The sequence below is a fragment of the Moschus berezovskii genome, chromosome 20, assembly GCF_049115385.1.
Source record: "Moschus berezovskii isolate FMDL1 chromosome 20, NW_MosBer_1.0, whole genome shotgun sequence".
Lineage (NCBI taxonomy): Eukaryota > Metazoa > Chordata > Mammalia > Artiodactyla > Moschidae > Moschus > Moschus berezovskii.
The window spans coordinates 32826894-32843901 of record NC_142479.1 but is presented as its reverse complement, the minus strand read 5'-3'; the positions used below and the strand labels follow the sequence as shown (position 1 = coordinate 32843901).

At 53.9% G+C, this 17008-nt stretch overlaps 2 protein-coding genes across 3 annotated transcripts; one reads left to right on the top strand and one right to left on the bottom strand.

Annotated features, from left to right (window-relative positions):
* Nucleotides 1-254: 254 nt before the first annotated feature.
* TP53I13 (tumor protein p53 inducible protein 13) lies at nucleotides 255-6307 on the bottom strand. Of its 2 annotated transcripts, none has more exons than XM_055402559.2 (7): nucleotides 6191-6307; nucleotides 4140-4211; nucleotides 3873-3914; nucleotides 1709-1837; nucleotides 1366-1569; nucleotides 701-1256; nucleotides 255-620 (listed from the first exon to the last, which is right to left on the bottom strand). In XM_055402559.2, the coding sequence occupies exons 1-7, from the start codon at nucleotides 6194-6196 to the stop codon at nucleotides 508-510; spliced, it is 1122 nt and encodes a 373-aa protein (XP_055258534.1). In that variant the 5' UTR covers nucleotides 6197-6307; the 3' UTR covers nucleotides 255-507. The 2 variants fall into 2 exon arrangements, with proteins under 2 accessions (XP_055258534.1, XP_055258526.1); XM_055402551.2 differs by lacking the exon at nucleotides 6191-6307 and adding an exon at nucleotides 4391-4542.
* Nucleotides 6308-6468: 161 nt separating this feature from the next.
* ABHD15 (abhydrolase domain containing 15) lies at nucleotides 6469-15477 on the top strand. Its single transcript, XM_055402540.2, has 2 exons — nucleotides 6469-7446; nucleotides 9838-15477. The coding sequence occupies exons 1-2, from the start codon at nucleotides 6566-6568 to the stop codon at nucleotides 10361-10363; spliced, it is 1407 nt and encodes a 468-aa protein (XP_055258515.1). The 5' UTR covers nucleotides 6469-6565; the 3' UTR covers nucleotides 10364-15477.
* The last annotated feature ends 1531 nt before the right edge of the window (nucleotides 15478-17008 follow it).

Genomic DNA, 17008 nt, shown 5'->3' with positions numbered 1-17008 from the left:
CTGTTAGCAGGGTCCTGCAAATAACGTTTCACTACCACCAGTGTCCTGCCACCTGCTCGCCCATGGTGGTGGGAAGGGTCTACCACATTACTAAAACCCAGGGTCTGAGGCCAGGTTGGCAAGAGGAGGCAAGCAGAGGGTGCCTGACTTGATGCTATAACCCCCTCCCTACCTCAAACACGACCTACGTGACCTAGGACAGTGTCTCCGGCGGGAGTGAGTCTGTGTAGCAGATGCACAAACTCAACTCCAGCCTCTACTAAAATAATTTAATAAAAACGGAGTTTTTGCAATGGAGGCTTGAAACTGCTCTTTTCTCTCCTCCCTCTCCCCACCCCATTCCTCCCAGCAAACCACACACTAAGGACCAGCCCATCTGCCGCGCTTGGGCGTGACTGCTCCCTCCGGCCGCCAGGGGGCGGCCCCGCTCGCGGGCCACGTGGCGGAGGTCGCGGCCTCCGGCAGCGGGGAGGAGCCAGACCTGCCACAGCGGCAGGGCTGGTGCAGTCACTCGGAGCTGTCCCCGTCCGGACCGCTGTCCGGCGTGGGCGGGAGGAGGGGTCTCCGGCGGGAGCGCTTGACCCGGCGAGGGGGCATCAGCAGCCTCCGCTTCAGCACAGCTATGGGCAGAAGGGGGAGCGGTCAAGGGCTGGGAAGAGCCCCGGGGGCGGGGCTGGGGGTGAGGAGCGCCGCGTCTCACCAGCCACGGTGTCCCGGCTGTCCACCGTGGGCTCCCAGTAGATGCTCTCCCCACGTCTGAAGTTTCGGTGCAGCCGAGTGCAGAGCGTAGCCAGCGTGAGCAGCACCAACAGGAAAGTCAGGGCCATGGCCGCCCAGGCGGCCTCCTCCGTGCGCGGGGTGGGGCCGCGGGCGGCCCTCGGTGGTGCTGCTGCCCGAGGGGCCGGGGAAGCCTGACCCGGACAGGCACAGCCCCCAGGGCTGTTCTGCCCTTTGGGCAGCTGAGCCTCCAGCATGGAGCTAACATTGCTTCCTGGTCCCCCAGGCAGCAGTGGTCCAGTGGGCACAGACCCAGCATTATCGCCTTCACCATGAGGTCCCAACATGGGCGGCTTGGCCTCCAAGCTCCCTGGGGAAACAGAGCGGAACCTCGGGGCTGAGGGGGTGGGCTGGAGTCCAAGGGCGGCCCGCAGCCCACGTCTCCTGGCACCACTAGGAAAGAGCTGCCCAGGTTCGCTAGATGCCACCTCCACGCCGGGTGGCCGCCAGCTCCGCAGAGTAAAGGCCAAAGCCAGGGCCTAAGAGGAGAAGAGACAGCGGTCACCCCCTCCCTGCCCAGATAACCCAAAGGCACGACCACCCTGAGCCAGCAACCCCATGACTGCCACGCTGGCCAGCACCCCTCACCTGCACACACCCTCGCCGACAGCACAGCCTCCCTCTGTCCAGCGTGGGCACCAAGGAAGGGGGCCCAGGAACAGTGTCAGAACGGAACCCAGCTTTCTCTCTCCTCTGCTTCCGCCGCTGCCTCCTCTTCAGCCAGTGGGCAGCCCCGGCTGGCTCCACCCACGCCATCTCCAGCGCTAACCCCCATGCTGCCAGTACCAGGGGCTACAAAAGGAGGAGGGAACTGTGAGAGCTAAGTCGAAGCTGGGGAGGAAGCAAGCAGAGGCCCTGAATTCCCCTTGCCCTGCGCACGGCGCTGCAGCCTCCGCTGGTACCAGACAACCACCTTTCAGTAAGCACTTACCCGATCCTGGGTGAGGCTGGAGTCAGGGGCCAGTAAGGGCTGGGCCACACAAGTGTGGGCCAGAAGGGCAAGCTGGAGCTTCAGCCAGGGGTGGGCACAGGGGTGGTAGAGGAAGCTGACGTCCTCAGCCTGCAGGAAAGGCATGGCGACGTCAAGTTGGGCCCAGGTCCCTCTTGAGAGTCCTAAGTTCTCCCATCCTGGGGAGCCAACTTCAAGGGACTCCCAGGATGACCAGATGACCCGCCCACCTTCTGGGCTCAAGAAAGGATCAAGAGCCCTGGATACTGGTGTGCATCCCCTCTTGCCTCTGAGCATTCCTTTCATCCCTCCTCTCCAAGCAGTGCACCCCTCAAAGGTCACAGCTTCCACAACAACATGCGTGGTTAACCCTGCCAGACTCAGACCACCCTCTTTAGCTATGTTGCTCTGCACCTAGCTCTACAAGTCCCCACCTAGGCTATAACCACCCCCACAAAGAGAGACCGGGTCTTCTACATATTGACCCATCTATATATACTCAATCTCCCCAAAGCATCTGAATACAGGGCACACAGGCAGCAGGTGCACAATCTCAGGATGGAAACACTTCAATTATGAATCATTCTTTGATTGAGCTGACCTGATGCTCGGCATTTGTGCCGGAGGCTGTAGGAGATGCCAAAAGAGAACTCCTGGGCTCCGCTTGCAGGGAATACAAAGGAAACTCAGGGAAACAGGACTAATGCAAACAAACGAGCAAACTAATAAAGCTCAAAGTGATTAGCAGTTAAATTATAAGAGGCGATTACAAGCATTACATGAATTTGGAGAAGGTGATGAATAAATAAGGGCTAATGTGCTCAGGCAAGGTCTCAAGGGAGAGCTGACTCCTGCCCTGGGCCTTGAAGAAGGGTGGGGATGGATGGCAGGAGGGCAGGGAGCTGCCCCCCTTCAAGTCAGGTCAGGCCAGGTATAGAAGGGAAGGAGCCTCACACTCATGGGTGGTGAGCGGACCAACACGGCGGAGGGGAACCAAAGCTGTGGAGATGTTAGACGAGGCTTACTGAACCACCAGGTAGAGCCAGAAAAACCAGACAGAGGGGTGGGGCCACGATAAGGTGGGAAATGAGGAGCCACTGGTTTCTGAACAGTTTGCAATGAAAAGGGCTGTTTGGGCAAAGGAAACGGATAGGTGGCATGAGCTCTTCTGGCTTGGAGATATTACAAGGATCAAAAATAGATATTTCAAAAGGAAAACCAAAGGGACAGAGAAGCTATCCAACCACTGGCAGTGAAACACGCAAGCACACAAGATAAACCCAAGGTTTGGTTGGCAACCTGAGGTACACACACTCCTTGCTGTTGTTTAGTTGCTACGTCGTGTCTGACTCTTTTTGACCCCATGGACGATAGCCCACCAGACTCCTCTGTCTGTAGGATTTCCCACTCAAGAATACTGGAGTGGGTTGCCATTTCCTTCTCCAGGGGATCTTCCCAGCCCAGGGATCGAACCCACATCTCCTGCATTGCAGGCGGATTCTTTACCACTGAGCCACCTGGGAAGCCCATTACATACTCACACACTCTTTACAGCTTCCTATTTTCCAAAGTGCTATCCCGCACAATTTGTTTACTCCTCATGGGGAGCGTGTGTGCTCAGTTGTGACCCCCCTGGGCTGTAGCCTGCCAGGCTCCTCTGTCCATGGAATTTTCCAGGGAAAAATACTGGAGTGGGTTACCATTTCCTTCTCCAGGGGATCGTCCTGACCCAGGGATTGAACCCACATCTCTTGCATATCCTGCATTGACAGGTGGAATTTTTACCACCAGTGCCACCTGGGAAGCCCATAATAACCACTAAGAACCTCTCTCACAGAAAAGCGGGGCCCAGAGGTCAGTGGACTTCCAAAGTCACACAGCAGAGCTAGAGCACAGGTTGTTTTCTCCTGGGACTCTCAACCCCCTCGCAGCCTCCTGCCCACACAGCCAGCTCAATAGCATTCCTGACACCTCGCTGCAGAAGACAAGAGGCCTAAGCTCACTGTCCTGGGACTAAGAACACTGTCTCCTCCCGAGTGCGGAGCGGTAAAGAATGGAGCCAGTGAGCAAAAGAGGTAGAAAAAGCCTGCAAGAAGTTGGCTGTTTCCAGTGCAGACCCCCGCGGATGCCTCCTGCTTGTACTCACCTGCCGTGGCCGCATCCGTGTGGAGGTCACTCTTGGTGACACCTGTACCAGGGAGACAAGAGAACTGAGAGGCCCCGGGGGACTCCGCTGGGGGTGGGGTTGGGACAGGACAGCAGGCCCGTGCTGTCACGTTGGGATGGTGACGCTGGTAACGAGGGCCGGAGGAACAAGGTGCTCACAGGATGGCTGTGGAGGGCACCGTGAGGCCAGGGCGGGACTGCGCTACCCCTTCACGCTCCTCTCTCCCACCGCCCTCCAGGCTCCCACCTGTGGGGGCAGAGGCCACAGGCCCTCGGGACAACGGGCTCCCGCCTCCTCCGCCGCCGGTTCAGCCACCACCTGTGGGTTCAAGGCGCAGAAGAGCTGGGTCATTTGGCCTCGGAGAGGGCTTTGCCCTCTCCCTCCCAGGCCCAGCACTCCAGGGGAGAACTCCGAGTCCCCCTCTCGGCACGCCCCTCCTTCTGGCAAAGCACTTGGAGACCCCGGGCCGAAGGCTTCTCGGCAGCGGGTCGCCTTACCTCACGGGGACCCAGGAGTCCCGCCAGGGCGGCCAGGAGCAACAGCTGGGGCGGCGGCGGAGGAGGCGCCATCCCGGCCCGCCCCAGGCCGGCCGGCCACCCCGCCGCCCGCCCAGCCAACAAGGGAACGCTCGCCGCCTGGGCCTGCCCGCGCGCACCCACGCCGCCCGCGTGCCCACGTAGACCCCGGGCTCGCGCGCGCCGGTCCGGCCCGACCCCCGCGGGCCTTGACTCCCCGGGCTCGCGCGCCCCCGGCCTCGCCCCGCCCCCGGCCTCGCCCCGCCCCCGGCCGCGCCCCGCCCCCGGCCGCGCCCCGCCCCCGGCCGCGCCCCGCCCCCGGGGCTCCGGGCGGCTCTCGCCGGGTCCCCGCCCCGCCCCTGGGCCCGCCCACAGCCCGGGCCGCGGGCGCACGCGTCGGCCAGCCCAAGCCGGAAAAGTCATCTGGAAGTGGGTCCTCAGCGTACGGCGCAGCGAGACAGCGCACCTCCCTCCCTGCGAAAATGGTCCCAGCGGGTCTCCGCAGCCTGCAAGGCGCAGCTGCAGCTCCTGGGTGGGGTCGTGGAGCGGGAAGGAGGGCGGGAAGTGGGACTCCTGTGAACTAGGTGGCTCGGGGGGGGAGAGGCGTCCGCTCTTTCGGCAGACCCGCTTCACTCATTGTTATGACTGCCTCTGGAAGAGGGGCAGAATCCTGAAATACAAGCTGCGCAAAGGATAGGGTCCCCACTGTTCCCCTCGCAAATAGCGCCCGAATCCGGAGGAGTCTCAGAGGGTCTCGGGCCTCTACGCTCCCCAGGCCCGGAAGTCCCGGGAAGCTGCAGCCCGGCTGGGGGCTGCTTAGTTGTCCACGTCCGCCTCCGCTTTCGTGATAAGCCCAGCAGCGGCCCGCCGGTGCCGGATGAGACTTTGGCCACCTCGTGAGGTGGAGTCACAGTCCTCTCCCCAAGAAGGGTGTTCGGGTCAGACATTCCCCGCAGCGGGGCGCCCACTGTGCCGCCCTATCCCCGGCGCCCATTTCCTTGGCCCAGCTCGGGATTTTGAGGGAAGACGGGAAAGTGGGTGGAGGGTGAGAGCTGTAATGTCCAGCCTGAAACTTTGAAATCGAGCAAGAGCGTCTCCCACATCCACCGCCCCCACCCCCTGTGACTTGCAAGGGGTATTTCTTACCCGCCCCCCGCGCCCCAGAGATTGAGCTGATGAAGGGACTCAATCCATTCCCCGCCACGGCCCGCTTGCGGGGTGCCACCCCCCCTCCAAGGGCACCCGAATGCATTTTTCCCTCCAGCTCAGGGGCTGTTTCTTTTGGGGAAGTCCTTCCTGGGGAGCGGTGTTGAGGATTCCCTATCCCTGCAGCCAGGATCCAGGGCAACCCCATGCTCGCGGGGGCGTCGGCAGGGCTCTCTAATGCAGGCAAAGGAACGAGAGGTCCCTGGCCCTCTGGGCTCCCGCTGCAAGCCCGCGGTCGGGGCGGAACGCCTGCCCTGGCCCTCACTGGCCCTGAGCCGGACCCTCTCCCGGCAGGAGTTATTGCGCAGTTGCGGGTGCCGGCGGGGCGGAGACGGACACCGAGGTCGGAGAGGACCGCCGGTCCGGGCGACCGAGGTGCGGGTGATGGTTCCCGCTGCAGCCGCTCCGCGCCGCCCCGCGGGAGCCCGGGGTCCGCGCCGGCAGCTGCAGTTCATTCGCTTCTCCCTTCTGCTGCTTCTCGGCAGCGGCCCCTGAGGGCGCAGTGATGCAGGGGCTCCCCGGGAGCCACACACCACGCGGGGCGGAGGGGCGGGGGCAGAGGATCCTGAGGCTCACCCCCATCTGCCCGGCCTCGGTCTCCGAGTCTCCCGCCACTCCTCCGCCGCCCACACTCCGCTCCTCGGCTCGCCTTCCCCACTCCCTTCCGCCTCGCCGGCGCGTCCACGCTGCCTCTCCGTGGCCTCCGCTCCTTTCACCCTCTGCTCCTGCCTGTCGCAATCGCTGTACAAAGGGCCGGGGGGCGGGTGAGGGGAGCCGGGCGCGAACTGGCTGCCTCTGCGGGGCCGCGGCCAATCCGGAGCGCACCCTCTCCCTGCCCCGCGGGAGGGCCCTGGGCGGCGGCCGCGGCCGGGCGGAGCCGCGGGCAGAGCGGGGAACAAGCCGAGGGGCGTCCCAGCCGCGGCCGCCCGCCGGGGGCTCTCCGGCCTCGCCATGCCATCGTGGGGCGCCGCCCTCGCCGTGCTCCTGGCCGCCCTCGCCGTGCTCTGCCTGCTCGCCCTGCGGCTGCGGCGCCCCGGCAGGCGCGCCGTCGGAGCGAGGACCCTGCCAGGGGCGCGGAGAGAAGATCTCGGGGAGGAGGTGGACGGCGGAGGCCCCGCGGGTCAGTTCAGCGACGGGCGGGAGCCGCTGCCCGGCGGATGCAGGCTCATCTGTAAGCCGTCGGCGCTGGCCCAGTGCCTGCTGCGCGCTCTGCGACGTTCCGCTGCGCTGGAGCCCGGCCCGCGCTCCTGGCTGTTCGGGCCCCACCTGCAGACCCTCTGCCACTTCGTGCTGCCGGTGGGGCCGGGGTCTGAGCTGGTCCGGGAGTACTTGCAGTTAGCAGACGACGGGCTGGTGGCCCTGGACTGGGTCGTGGGACCTGGCGCCCGGGGCCGCAGGGCCACCAACGCCGGGGGCCTCTCGGCGGTACTGCTGGTGATCCCCAATGCCTGGGGGCGCCTCACCCGCAACGTGCTCGGTCTCTGCCTGCTGGCCCTGGAGCGCGGCTACTACCCGGTGATCTTCCACCGGCGCGGCCACCACGGCTGCCCACTGGTCAGCCCCCGGCTGCAGCCCTTTGGGGACCCGTCCGACCTCAAAGAGGCCATCACTTACATCCGCTTCCGACACCCCGCGGCCCCGCTGTTCACTGTGAGCGAGGGCTCGGGCTCGGCGCTGCTGCTGTCCTACCTGGGCGAGTGTGGCTCCTCCAGCTACGTGACCGGAGCCGCCTGCATCTCGCCCGTGCTACGCTGCCGCGAGTGGTTTGAGGCCGGCCTTCCCTGGCCCTACGAGCGGGGCTTTCTGCTTCACCAGAAGATCGCCCTCAGCAGGTGGGTAATGGGGGCCGCAGACGCGGTGGGTAGGGGTTTGGGGCTGGTAAACAGCTTTGCCTGGTACTGAATCAAACAGGTGTAGAGCAATTTGGGCAGAGTTCTCCACACACAGTTTCTGAAGCGTCCAAACCCTCTAGTCTAGACAGAATCAGAGAAGCACATTTAAAAGCCATGGACCGGCTGAGTCAGCATCATTAGCTGGAGCAGGGACTCCAGCCCAGGGGGCCCCCTGGCCTCACCTCAGCCACACTGCGTCCTAGCAACCTGAGCACCTAATGCTGCACATCCTAGTCAAATCAGCAAAGAGGGCTCTGGAAGCAATTGTGGCTGATTGTCCAGAATGTTTCCTTACTGTCTCTGAGCCTGGAGGTGACAGGAATCAGAAACTTGGTGGTTATTTGATTTATTGAGATTCCTTAGACCTGACAAGTGTTTTGCATATTCCTAGGTATGTACTCAATATTTAACACAAAAATTTTAAGAATGTTTAAACATATTTCTTTAAATCTCCAAAAAGAAAAGAATCTACCACCAGGGTGACAGGGAGACTCTTCCACTGAAAAGGCCTGGGTGACAGTCCCACAGCAAATAAACCAGGCCTCGGCTTATACTGTTGCTTTCCTAGGAGATGGAAGGGTTACCTAAGTTGCTGGAGATTCAGGATTTGAACCCACATGGGTCTGACCCCACAACCCAGGTCTTTCTGCCCCACCACAGTGTTGCCATCAGGTCTAGCTAATCCTTATGAGCCTCACTTTCCTCTTCAGTTAAAAGGAGTTAATAATAACCACCTCACAAGGTAGCATGAAATAAGATAACCAAAGTATGGGGCCTGGCACCAATACATGGTGGCAATTGTGATTTCTCTTTCTTTCCTTGCTCCATTTTGTCTCCCAAACCCTGAGCTCAACAACAGCCCACGTGCTACCATGGCAACCCAGAGCCACTGGAACAGTCCAGGGGCAAGGTGCTCTCACATGGCCTAATTGTCAGTTTCCTTCCGCAAATGACCACCATCAGTGCTGCTGACCCCAGGTACCAGCTGGAGGATACAGTGAGGGAAGTGAAGAGAAAAACTGGGCCTTTAGGAACTACCCTGCCCATGGAATTTGGGGGTTGCCCACTTGGGGCAAGCCTCTTTGATTGCTTGCAGGAGGCACCTATCCAAATTCAGCTGGCTAAGGCTGAATTAACCCAAACTAAGTACTGAACTGCCCATTCTGGCCTCCTGGTCAGGGTGCCAGGCTCTCTCCAGGGAGGTGGAAACAGCAAATATATTCCTCCTTCCCAGAGCAGTTGCTCTCAGGCTCCCATTTGGGAACTCACCCCGTAAATTAATTATTACACTCCCAGTTACTTCCTCCACCAGGTAGCCCTCTCTAGCAATACCTGCCCCACTGATCAAGGTCACACTCATTTGTCATCATCTGGACAGCATATTATCTTTTAAAAAACAACCAAACTGGGCTTCCCTGGTGGCTCAGTGATAAAGAATCCACCTGCCAATGCAGGAGACATGGATTCGATCTCTGGTCCCAGAAGATCCCACATGCCGTGGAGCAGCTAAGCCAGTTATACCACAACTACTGAGCCTGTGCTTTAGAGCCCAGGAGCCGCAACGACTGAGCCCACGTAGTGAGAGCCCGTGCTCCACAACGAGAGAAGCCACCGCAATGAGAACCCCGTGCACTGCCACTAGGCTCGCCACCACCAGAGAAAAGGCCATGCAGCAACGAAGACCCAGCACAGCTGAAAATAAATAAATGCTTTTTTAAGAAGCAAGTAAACTAATACAACTTAAAGTAAAATGTTAATGATGGGGGTGTCACTTGCTGGTTTGGATAGTCTGAGCCAGTGGGTTCTAAGAGGGGTATAGGAGGTGACAGTTTGTAGCAAGTTCCCTACAGGGGTCAGAAGTTGAGGTCAGGAGGACAGCGGTCACGGCAGTAAAGTCAAATGCTGCCCCAGGGCGGGGGAAGTCATGCCGTGAATGACCATCCTTGCAGAAACTGTAATACAGGAAGGAGGACAGAAATACCAATTGTCACCATCCCAGCCCATGTCATCAGATCTCATTTCCAGCCAGCTGCATTTTATGTGAATTATCCTGATTTTATTATTTTTGGCCACACCATGTGGCATGTGGTTCCTTAGTTCCCTGACTAGGGATCAAACCAGGCCCATGGCAGTTTTAAGCACCGGACTGCCAGGGAATTCCCAGATCTCCTGTTTTTAAATGATGGCAACAATGTGGAAGTTTTTAAACACACTATATGGCCAAAGAAAGCCTCCGTGGTCAGACACTGGCCTGTGGGCAGCCATTCTGTAACATGTGCTGTCAATTTATTTTCTCTTTCCTTCCTTCCTCCTTCAACTTCTTGCTGCCAGGTATGCCACGGCCCTGGAGGACACAGTGGATACTGGCAAACTGTTCAGGAGCCGCTCCCTGCGGGAGTTTGAGGAGACCCTCTTCTGCCACACCAAGAGCTTCCCCATCAGCTGGGATACCTACTGGGACCACAACGACCCGCTCCGGGATGTGGATGAGGCAGCGGTACCTGTGCTGTGCATCTGCAGTGCCGACGACCCCGTGTGCGGGCCCCCAAACCACTTTCTGCCAACTGAACTCTTTCACAGCAACCCCTACTTCTTCCTTCTGCTCAGCCGCCACGGGGGCCACTGCGGCTTCCTGCGCCAGGAGCCCTTGCCAGCCTGGAGCCATGAGGTCACCTTGGAGTACTTCCGGGCCTTGACTGACTTCTTCCGGACGGAAGAGAGGATGAAAGGGCTGAGCAGGCGCCGAGCTTCCTTCCTAGCTGGCCGGCGTCGCTGGGGAACCCTGCCGAAGCGGGAGGTCTCCCCTTCTTCCAGTCTGGAGGAGATCTTTAGCTGGAAGAGATCCTATACGCGGTGAGACCTGACCCGAGAAGCCCCTAGCCCCACAAGGAAGAACAGAACTGCGCATGGCCGAGTCCTTACCAGGCAATGAGGATGGAACGCGGCCAGGCAGCTGCAGCCCTTTGCCCCTGGTCCAGCCCCTCTCTTAAACTGGTCTGTGGAAAGAGATGGAACCCCATGGAAGCTGGCGTTCACTGGCCCCTGAGGAGAACTCCTGCCCAGATCCTGCTCTGCACATGCCAACTCATCCTGGTGCAGCAGTGGGGCTTTGCCCGTCACTGCCCCGTCACTGACTTCATAAGCCAAAGAATAGCACCATTTAAGTCCCTGGACTTTAGAGAAAATGCTCGCTTACTAGCAATGACACAGAGAAGATGAGTTTTTGTGAGCCATTGGGTAGGTCTGTGCCCACAGGTTCTCAAGCTGGAGCCACTTGTAGTGGAAACAGACAGGATGTTTGTGTCTTGGTCCCACTTCTCTTGTTTTTTTTTTCTGCGACTGTGGCGCTCCGCTGACTTCACGTGGTGACAGCTGTGGAAGCGGCTCACAGAGCCGTGTGGCTGCATCAGTGAGAAAGGCCCGTAGGTGGTCAGTGCTGTGCAGACTGGGTTGGGGAGGACGACAAGGCAGAGAACGTGAACGCCTGAGTCTGGAACACTAGGGTCCACTGTTTGGATGAGTTCTGTGAGTCTTGATTGGGAGTGGGGGGCTGATCTGGGGCTTCAGCCTAGGACCTCAAGACTCACTGGAGAGATTCCAGGGGTGATTAAGAATAGGAAATCCTCGCAGGGTATGCTTGACCATGGCTCAAAGAGCCAGGCTTTCAGACTGGTGCTCCTTCCAGTACCATTTTGGGGGATTACTCCAGAGAGCTCTAGCGAGAGGTGTTTTTCTCTAGAGATGTGAGCTTTCTCTAAGTGGTAAAAGTATAAACCTCATATCTTAGATGGTTTTTTTTTTTTTTTTGGTTAGTTGCCCTCTTTTCTGACACTGCTGTTAGCCTTTCCCTCTTCAGAGCCTAGAGAGACATCTGGGACCAGAGAAAACAGAAGTTCCAAGAGATTGACTGGAGCTGACTCAGTGATTTATGAATATTTCACGTTATCACGCCTTTTCTGCTCAATTATTCAAAAGGTTATCCATCCATGTAGATGAAAAAAAAGCTTCCCCCTGGATCTGGACACTTACTGACTGATAAGCTCGGTGTTTTGAGGACTAATGCTGAAGATTAGAAAATAAGGCATTGTATGGATTGACCCACACAACTTGGTTTGGATTAGGCCATTAAGCAATACAGTAGGACATCCAGTCCATCCCCTCCCCCCAAAAAAAGAAAGCTTTACCCAGAAGTTTTAATTGGTCATTAAGAAAAGAAAGCACCTGTTTTGACAAGAGGCTCCATCCTGGCTTCACAAACAACAAAGCAGTTTTAAGGAGGAGATGTTTACCATGTCCTAAGAACATCTGCTGGATCATGGAGAAAGCAAGAGAGTTCCAGAAAAACATCTATTTCTGCTTCATTGACTATGCCAAAGCCTTTGACTGTGGATCACAATAAACTGTGGAACATTCTGAAAGAGATGGGAATACCAGACCACCTGACCTGCCTCTTGAGAAACCTGTATGCAAGTCAGGAAGCAACAGTTAGAACTGGACATGGAACAACAGACTGGTTCCAAATAGGAAAAGGAGTACGTCAAGGTTGTATATTGTCACCCTGCTTATTTAACTTATATGCAGAGTACATCATGAGGAACGCTGGGCTGGAAGAAGCACAAGCTGGAATCAAGATTGCTGGGAGAAATATCAATAACCTCAGATATGCAGATGACACCACCCTTATGGCAGAAAGTGAAGAGGAACTCAAAAGCCTCTTGATGAAAGGGAAAGAGGAGAGTGAAAAGTTTGGCTTGAAGCTCAACATTCAGAAAACAAAGATCATGGCATCTGGTCCCATCATTTCATGGCAAATAGATGGGGAAGCAGTGGAAACAGTGTCAGACTTTATTTTTTTGGGCTCCAAAATCACTGTGGATGCTGATTGAAGCCAGGAAATTAAAAGATGCTTACTCCTTGGAAGAAAAGTTATGACCAACCTAGATAACATATTAAAAAGCAGACACATTACTTTGCCAACCAAAGTCCGTCTAGTCAAGGCAATGGTTTTTCCCATGGTCATGTATGGATGTGAGAGTTGGACTGTGAAGAAAGCTGATCGCCAGAGAATTGATGCTTTTGAACTGTGGTGCTGGAGAAGACTCTTGAGAGTCCCTTGGACTGCAAGGGGATCCAACCAGTCCATTCTAAAGGAGATCAATCCTGAGTGTTTATTGGAAGGACTGATGTTAAAGCTGAAACTCCAATACTTTGGCCACCTCATGCATCGAGTTGATTCACTGGAAAAGAGTCTGATGCTAGGAAGAATTGGGGGTGGGAGGAGACGGGGATGACAGAGAATGAGCTGGCTGGATGGCATCACCGACTCGATGGACATGAGTTTGAGTGAACTCCGGGAGTTGGTGATGGACAGGGAGGCCTGGCGTGCTGTGATTCATGGGGTCGCAAAGAGTCGGACATGACTGGGCGACTGAACTGGACTGAACTGAAGCAACCCACTCCAGTGGTCTTGCCTGGAGAATCCCAGGGATAGCGGAGCCTGGTGGGCTGCCATCTGTGGGGCTGCACAGAGTCAGACACAACTGAAGTAACTTAGCAACAGCAGCAAGGCTTGGTATGAGGAATTCCTGGGGTCATGCTTTTAGGTTTGGATAATCTTCGCCCATTCTTGTTCTTCTGGATCAAATAAGAAACTCTATAAACTAATCCAAGAATCTGAACTGGAAGGCAGGCAACACTCACTTGTCTAAGGCACATTATCCTGTCATGAAAAGATTCCCCGATCCTTCCCCACTGCTTGTTCCTCTTCCTCCACATTCCTCAGCTAACATTCTCTATTTCTGAGCAGGAGAAATAATAAGGAAGTGAACCCCAAAGAAGCCATTCTACTTCTGGCTAACCGCCTTGGTGTAAGGCTTGGTGAAGAACTACTGACAGCTGGCCAGCCCTCTCCCCCAGCAACTGGTACGGTGGAGATTTCAGTTTATTAGGTCTTGCGCTCCCATATGCAGGACCCTATGATAGTTCAGAACTCACTGCAAACCGAAGAACACTTTAGTGGTTTTTTAAACCTCCCCCCCCACCAACCAGCACCCCCAGGATTAAATGGCCCCTAAGGGCTAAAATCTGGATTGTTTCTCTAGGCCAGATACCTTGAGACTCTCGTCCTTTAAGATAATAGCTTTTGGAGAACTCATGGTTCATCTTTTACAGGAAAGCAAGCTTGTGGGGTGGGGGTAGAGGAAGATATATATATTCTTTAAGTGATAAAAGTATGAACCTCACATCTGAGGTGTTTTTTTGGTTAGTTCCTTCTTTTCTGACACTACTACTAGTCTTTCCCTCTCCAGAGCCAGGCTTTCAGAACAGCCCAATCCAGCTCCATTGATTGCCTTGGATCCACAGCTCTAATGACTTAAACCCCAATTCTCCTCCATGCCCCTTGTGCCAGATGTACTCATAGCAGTTCTCAAAAAGCTACTTCTCTCCCGTCTCCTCATCGCTGTTTGGTGACATCACTGCTTTTCAGTCCATTTTTGCCAAGAAAGTGTACTTCCTGTTCAAGCAGGTTTGGGTGACTCTGCCCTTCATCTAATGATAAAGGACTCACCCAAACTGGCTCCACTTTGGTTGTTAGATAATTATATGAAACCAGATGAAAGAATCCCAGACATTCTGAGAGACTTCACAGCCCTTGAACAAACTGACAAGTTACAAACTTGGGGAAGCAAGAAAACAATGAAACAAACAAAACCCAAAGAACCATGAGTTGGGAGTTTTCCAGGTAGCAAGTCTGGCAATCCACTCAGGTCTTATTCACTTGCTCGCCTCCCCTTTCGGTCTCTTCATTATCTGTAAACACCTTCAAATGGTAAAGGGGGAAAAAACACAACCCAATGACAATAAAGGAGACATTATCTTTGAAGTAGAAACTGAGTTGTGTCTCCATCCACTGGATCAGAATGTAGGAAGCCCACAACTGCTTCTCAAAGTTTCAGTTCTACTAAGTTCTGACCTTTGATATCAAAGACTATTCTTAAGCTGTAACTTAATTCTCTTAAAGATTTACTATTTTATGTATTTATACATGGGTTTCCAAGGTGGCTTGGCCAGAGATGACAATATGAAAAAAACATAGCACAAATCCTCATTTTGAGAAGACATTGTCTCTTTTGTGTGAAGATATCATTGCTAAGACTTGAGTGCTTTATAAAAGAGGTCTTGACACAGGAAATGTTGTTTCAGCTTTATATACAACCTCAAAACCACACCAGAGCCGGAGAGTCTTCTGTACTCATCTTCCACCCAGACCACAGGATCCTTAGTCAGTCACACTTAGTAATGCCAAGGTTTCTTCCTTTAGAAATGAACTTTAAAGTTTCTCCATGCTTAAATAAACAGATATGCTTGGCCACTTTGGCAGAACTTGCCAATCATACCAGTGATTCAGTGATACCAATGATTCTACAGCCAAGTCACAAAGGATGGCATCAGAAACTGTTTTCACTATTTATCATATTTTACAGAATTAAGATTGAGAAGTTATACTCAGGGAGTGCCCAGAGATGGAACGAATGCCTTAGGAAGGAGGAAGTCCCACAACTCTGGTAGAATATGCAACCTAGACAGTCACTTGGCACACATCGTGGAGGGGACCTGTGCTGAGAAATAGTGGAATTTCATTAAAACAAACAATAAAAGATATCAACACTTTAAAAACAAATATCTCTAGCTCCTCCAGCCTTCCTGTATAAGAAGATAATATCCTGTTCTAGGGTCTATCACTAGTGTGATTAAACAAAAAATTCTCTCCAACTTGTTTGCCTCTGAATAATAAATTGCAGTCTCCCTGCAACAATGGAATGTCATTTTTAAATCTCCAGAAACAAACATGCTGTTTGTCTCAAGTCCTCTACATACCAAGCCATACTTATCTACCTGTGAGTTAACAGAGCCTCACTGCACACTATTTGCTGGGTGTTGCTTCACTTTTATAGATCTAGGTTTGTGTCCCCTAACCCTAACCACTGGCAGCTCTGTTTAATCAATAACCAGTCCTCCTGCTCTGGGCTAATAATTTCCCAGTAGGCTCAAAATTCCCTGATCATCAATGGTACCTACATAGAGATATTTTCCAGGGGCAATTACTAATTTGTGTGTTGGACACAGCACTGAAATAGTTTGTGGAGATGTGGGTTCTAGTTTCTCCATCAGTGACACATAGGACTTTTGGGCAAGTTATGAGTTATTCGACATGAAAACACTGAGACAATGAAAAAGCCTTAATTTAGGTCTGTTAGGCTAAAATGAAATAGTAAAAGCAGATGGATCCTCTTCTGCAAGTCCATTTAATTCCACAATCAGATTCAAAGATCTCTGTAATGAGGTGACATCTGTTTCCAGATCAGAATCTTTTTTCCAATTCTTCTAAGGCCAAGAAGTTCCAGTTATTAATTCTACTGCAAAGTCGGGAAGGACCTGGAAGAGCAGCACCTTTGAGGCTCACAGACTGGGTGCTGGGTTGCCCAGCTGAAAGCAAACTCTTTCCACCCCTTTCCCAAGCACACACGTGCGCACGCACGCACGCGCACACACACACACATGCTGATAACATGTCATGGCTAATAGGTTATACATTGGTTCATTTGTTCCAGCCAAAAAACCATCTGCTTTCTTCTTAAAAGTGATGGTCAGAAAAGATGTGCCTTTCAAGATCTCACAGTTAGTAGTGACAGGGCTAAAGACCAGAACCCCAACCACTGCTCTTCATGCCATACTTTGAATTTTCCAAGTCAATCACTGGCTGAGATGACAATAAGTAATGCTCATCTCAAACTCCATAATGTAAAAGGGTGTTAACAAAAGGAGAAAGAAATTTGTTTTCAGAGCTGCTGCACAACTCTGTGACAGAGTCACTATGTATCAATGAATGGTGTTCCTAAAGTTGTTTATTGCAGTTCACATACCCTTAGCACCCCCTGGTTAGCCTTGTCTCTCTCTTATCCATAAGAACAAATATCTGAAAATATAGTCACTAATTGCCTGGGACACATACAGGAAAACTGTGGTTTAGCGGTTTTTCATCACTCAGATGTAGATGACAGTGCTAGCTTATAACCCTGGGGCTGTGGAGCTAGCAGACCACTGTGCTGATTTTTTATTTCTGTTCAAATTTCTTTTACAGTCAGGTAGGAGGCTTTAAACCCTATGCATTAACTCAGAGCATCTTTGATGCACTTGGTCAATAACAACATGTGTTTTGAGTTGTTGACATGGTTAGAAGCACATGTTTTATGATACCCTCCTTTCACTGCAGTTTGAACAGCCCAATTGTGGGGATATAAAAAGAAATCTTGTTTTTTAAATCCCTTTTTATAGCTCAACCAAATTCAAGGTGGGATGCGGGAAATGCTAGAGATAGAACACCTGGAATCTAATCTTGGCTGTTTGACCCAGGCAAATTAAACCCTACATAAATGCTAGTTAATCTCAAAATAACTCAATTATCAACATTCTAGGAGTTTAAAAGCAATGTTGAAAAGTG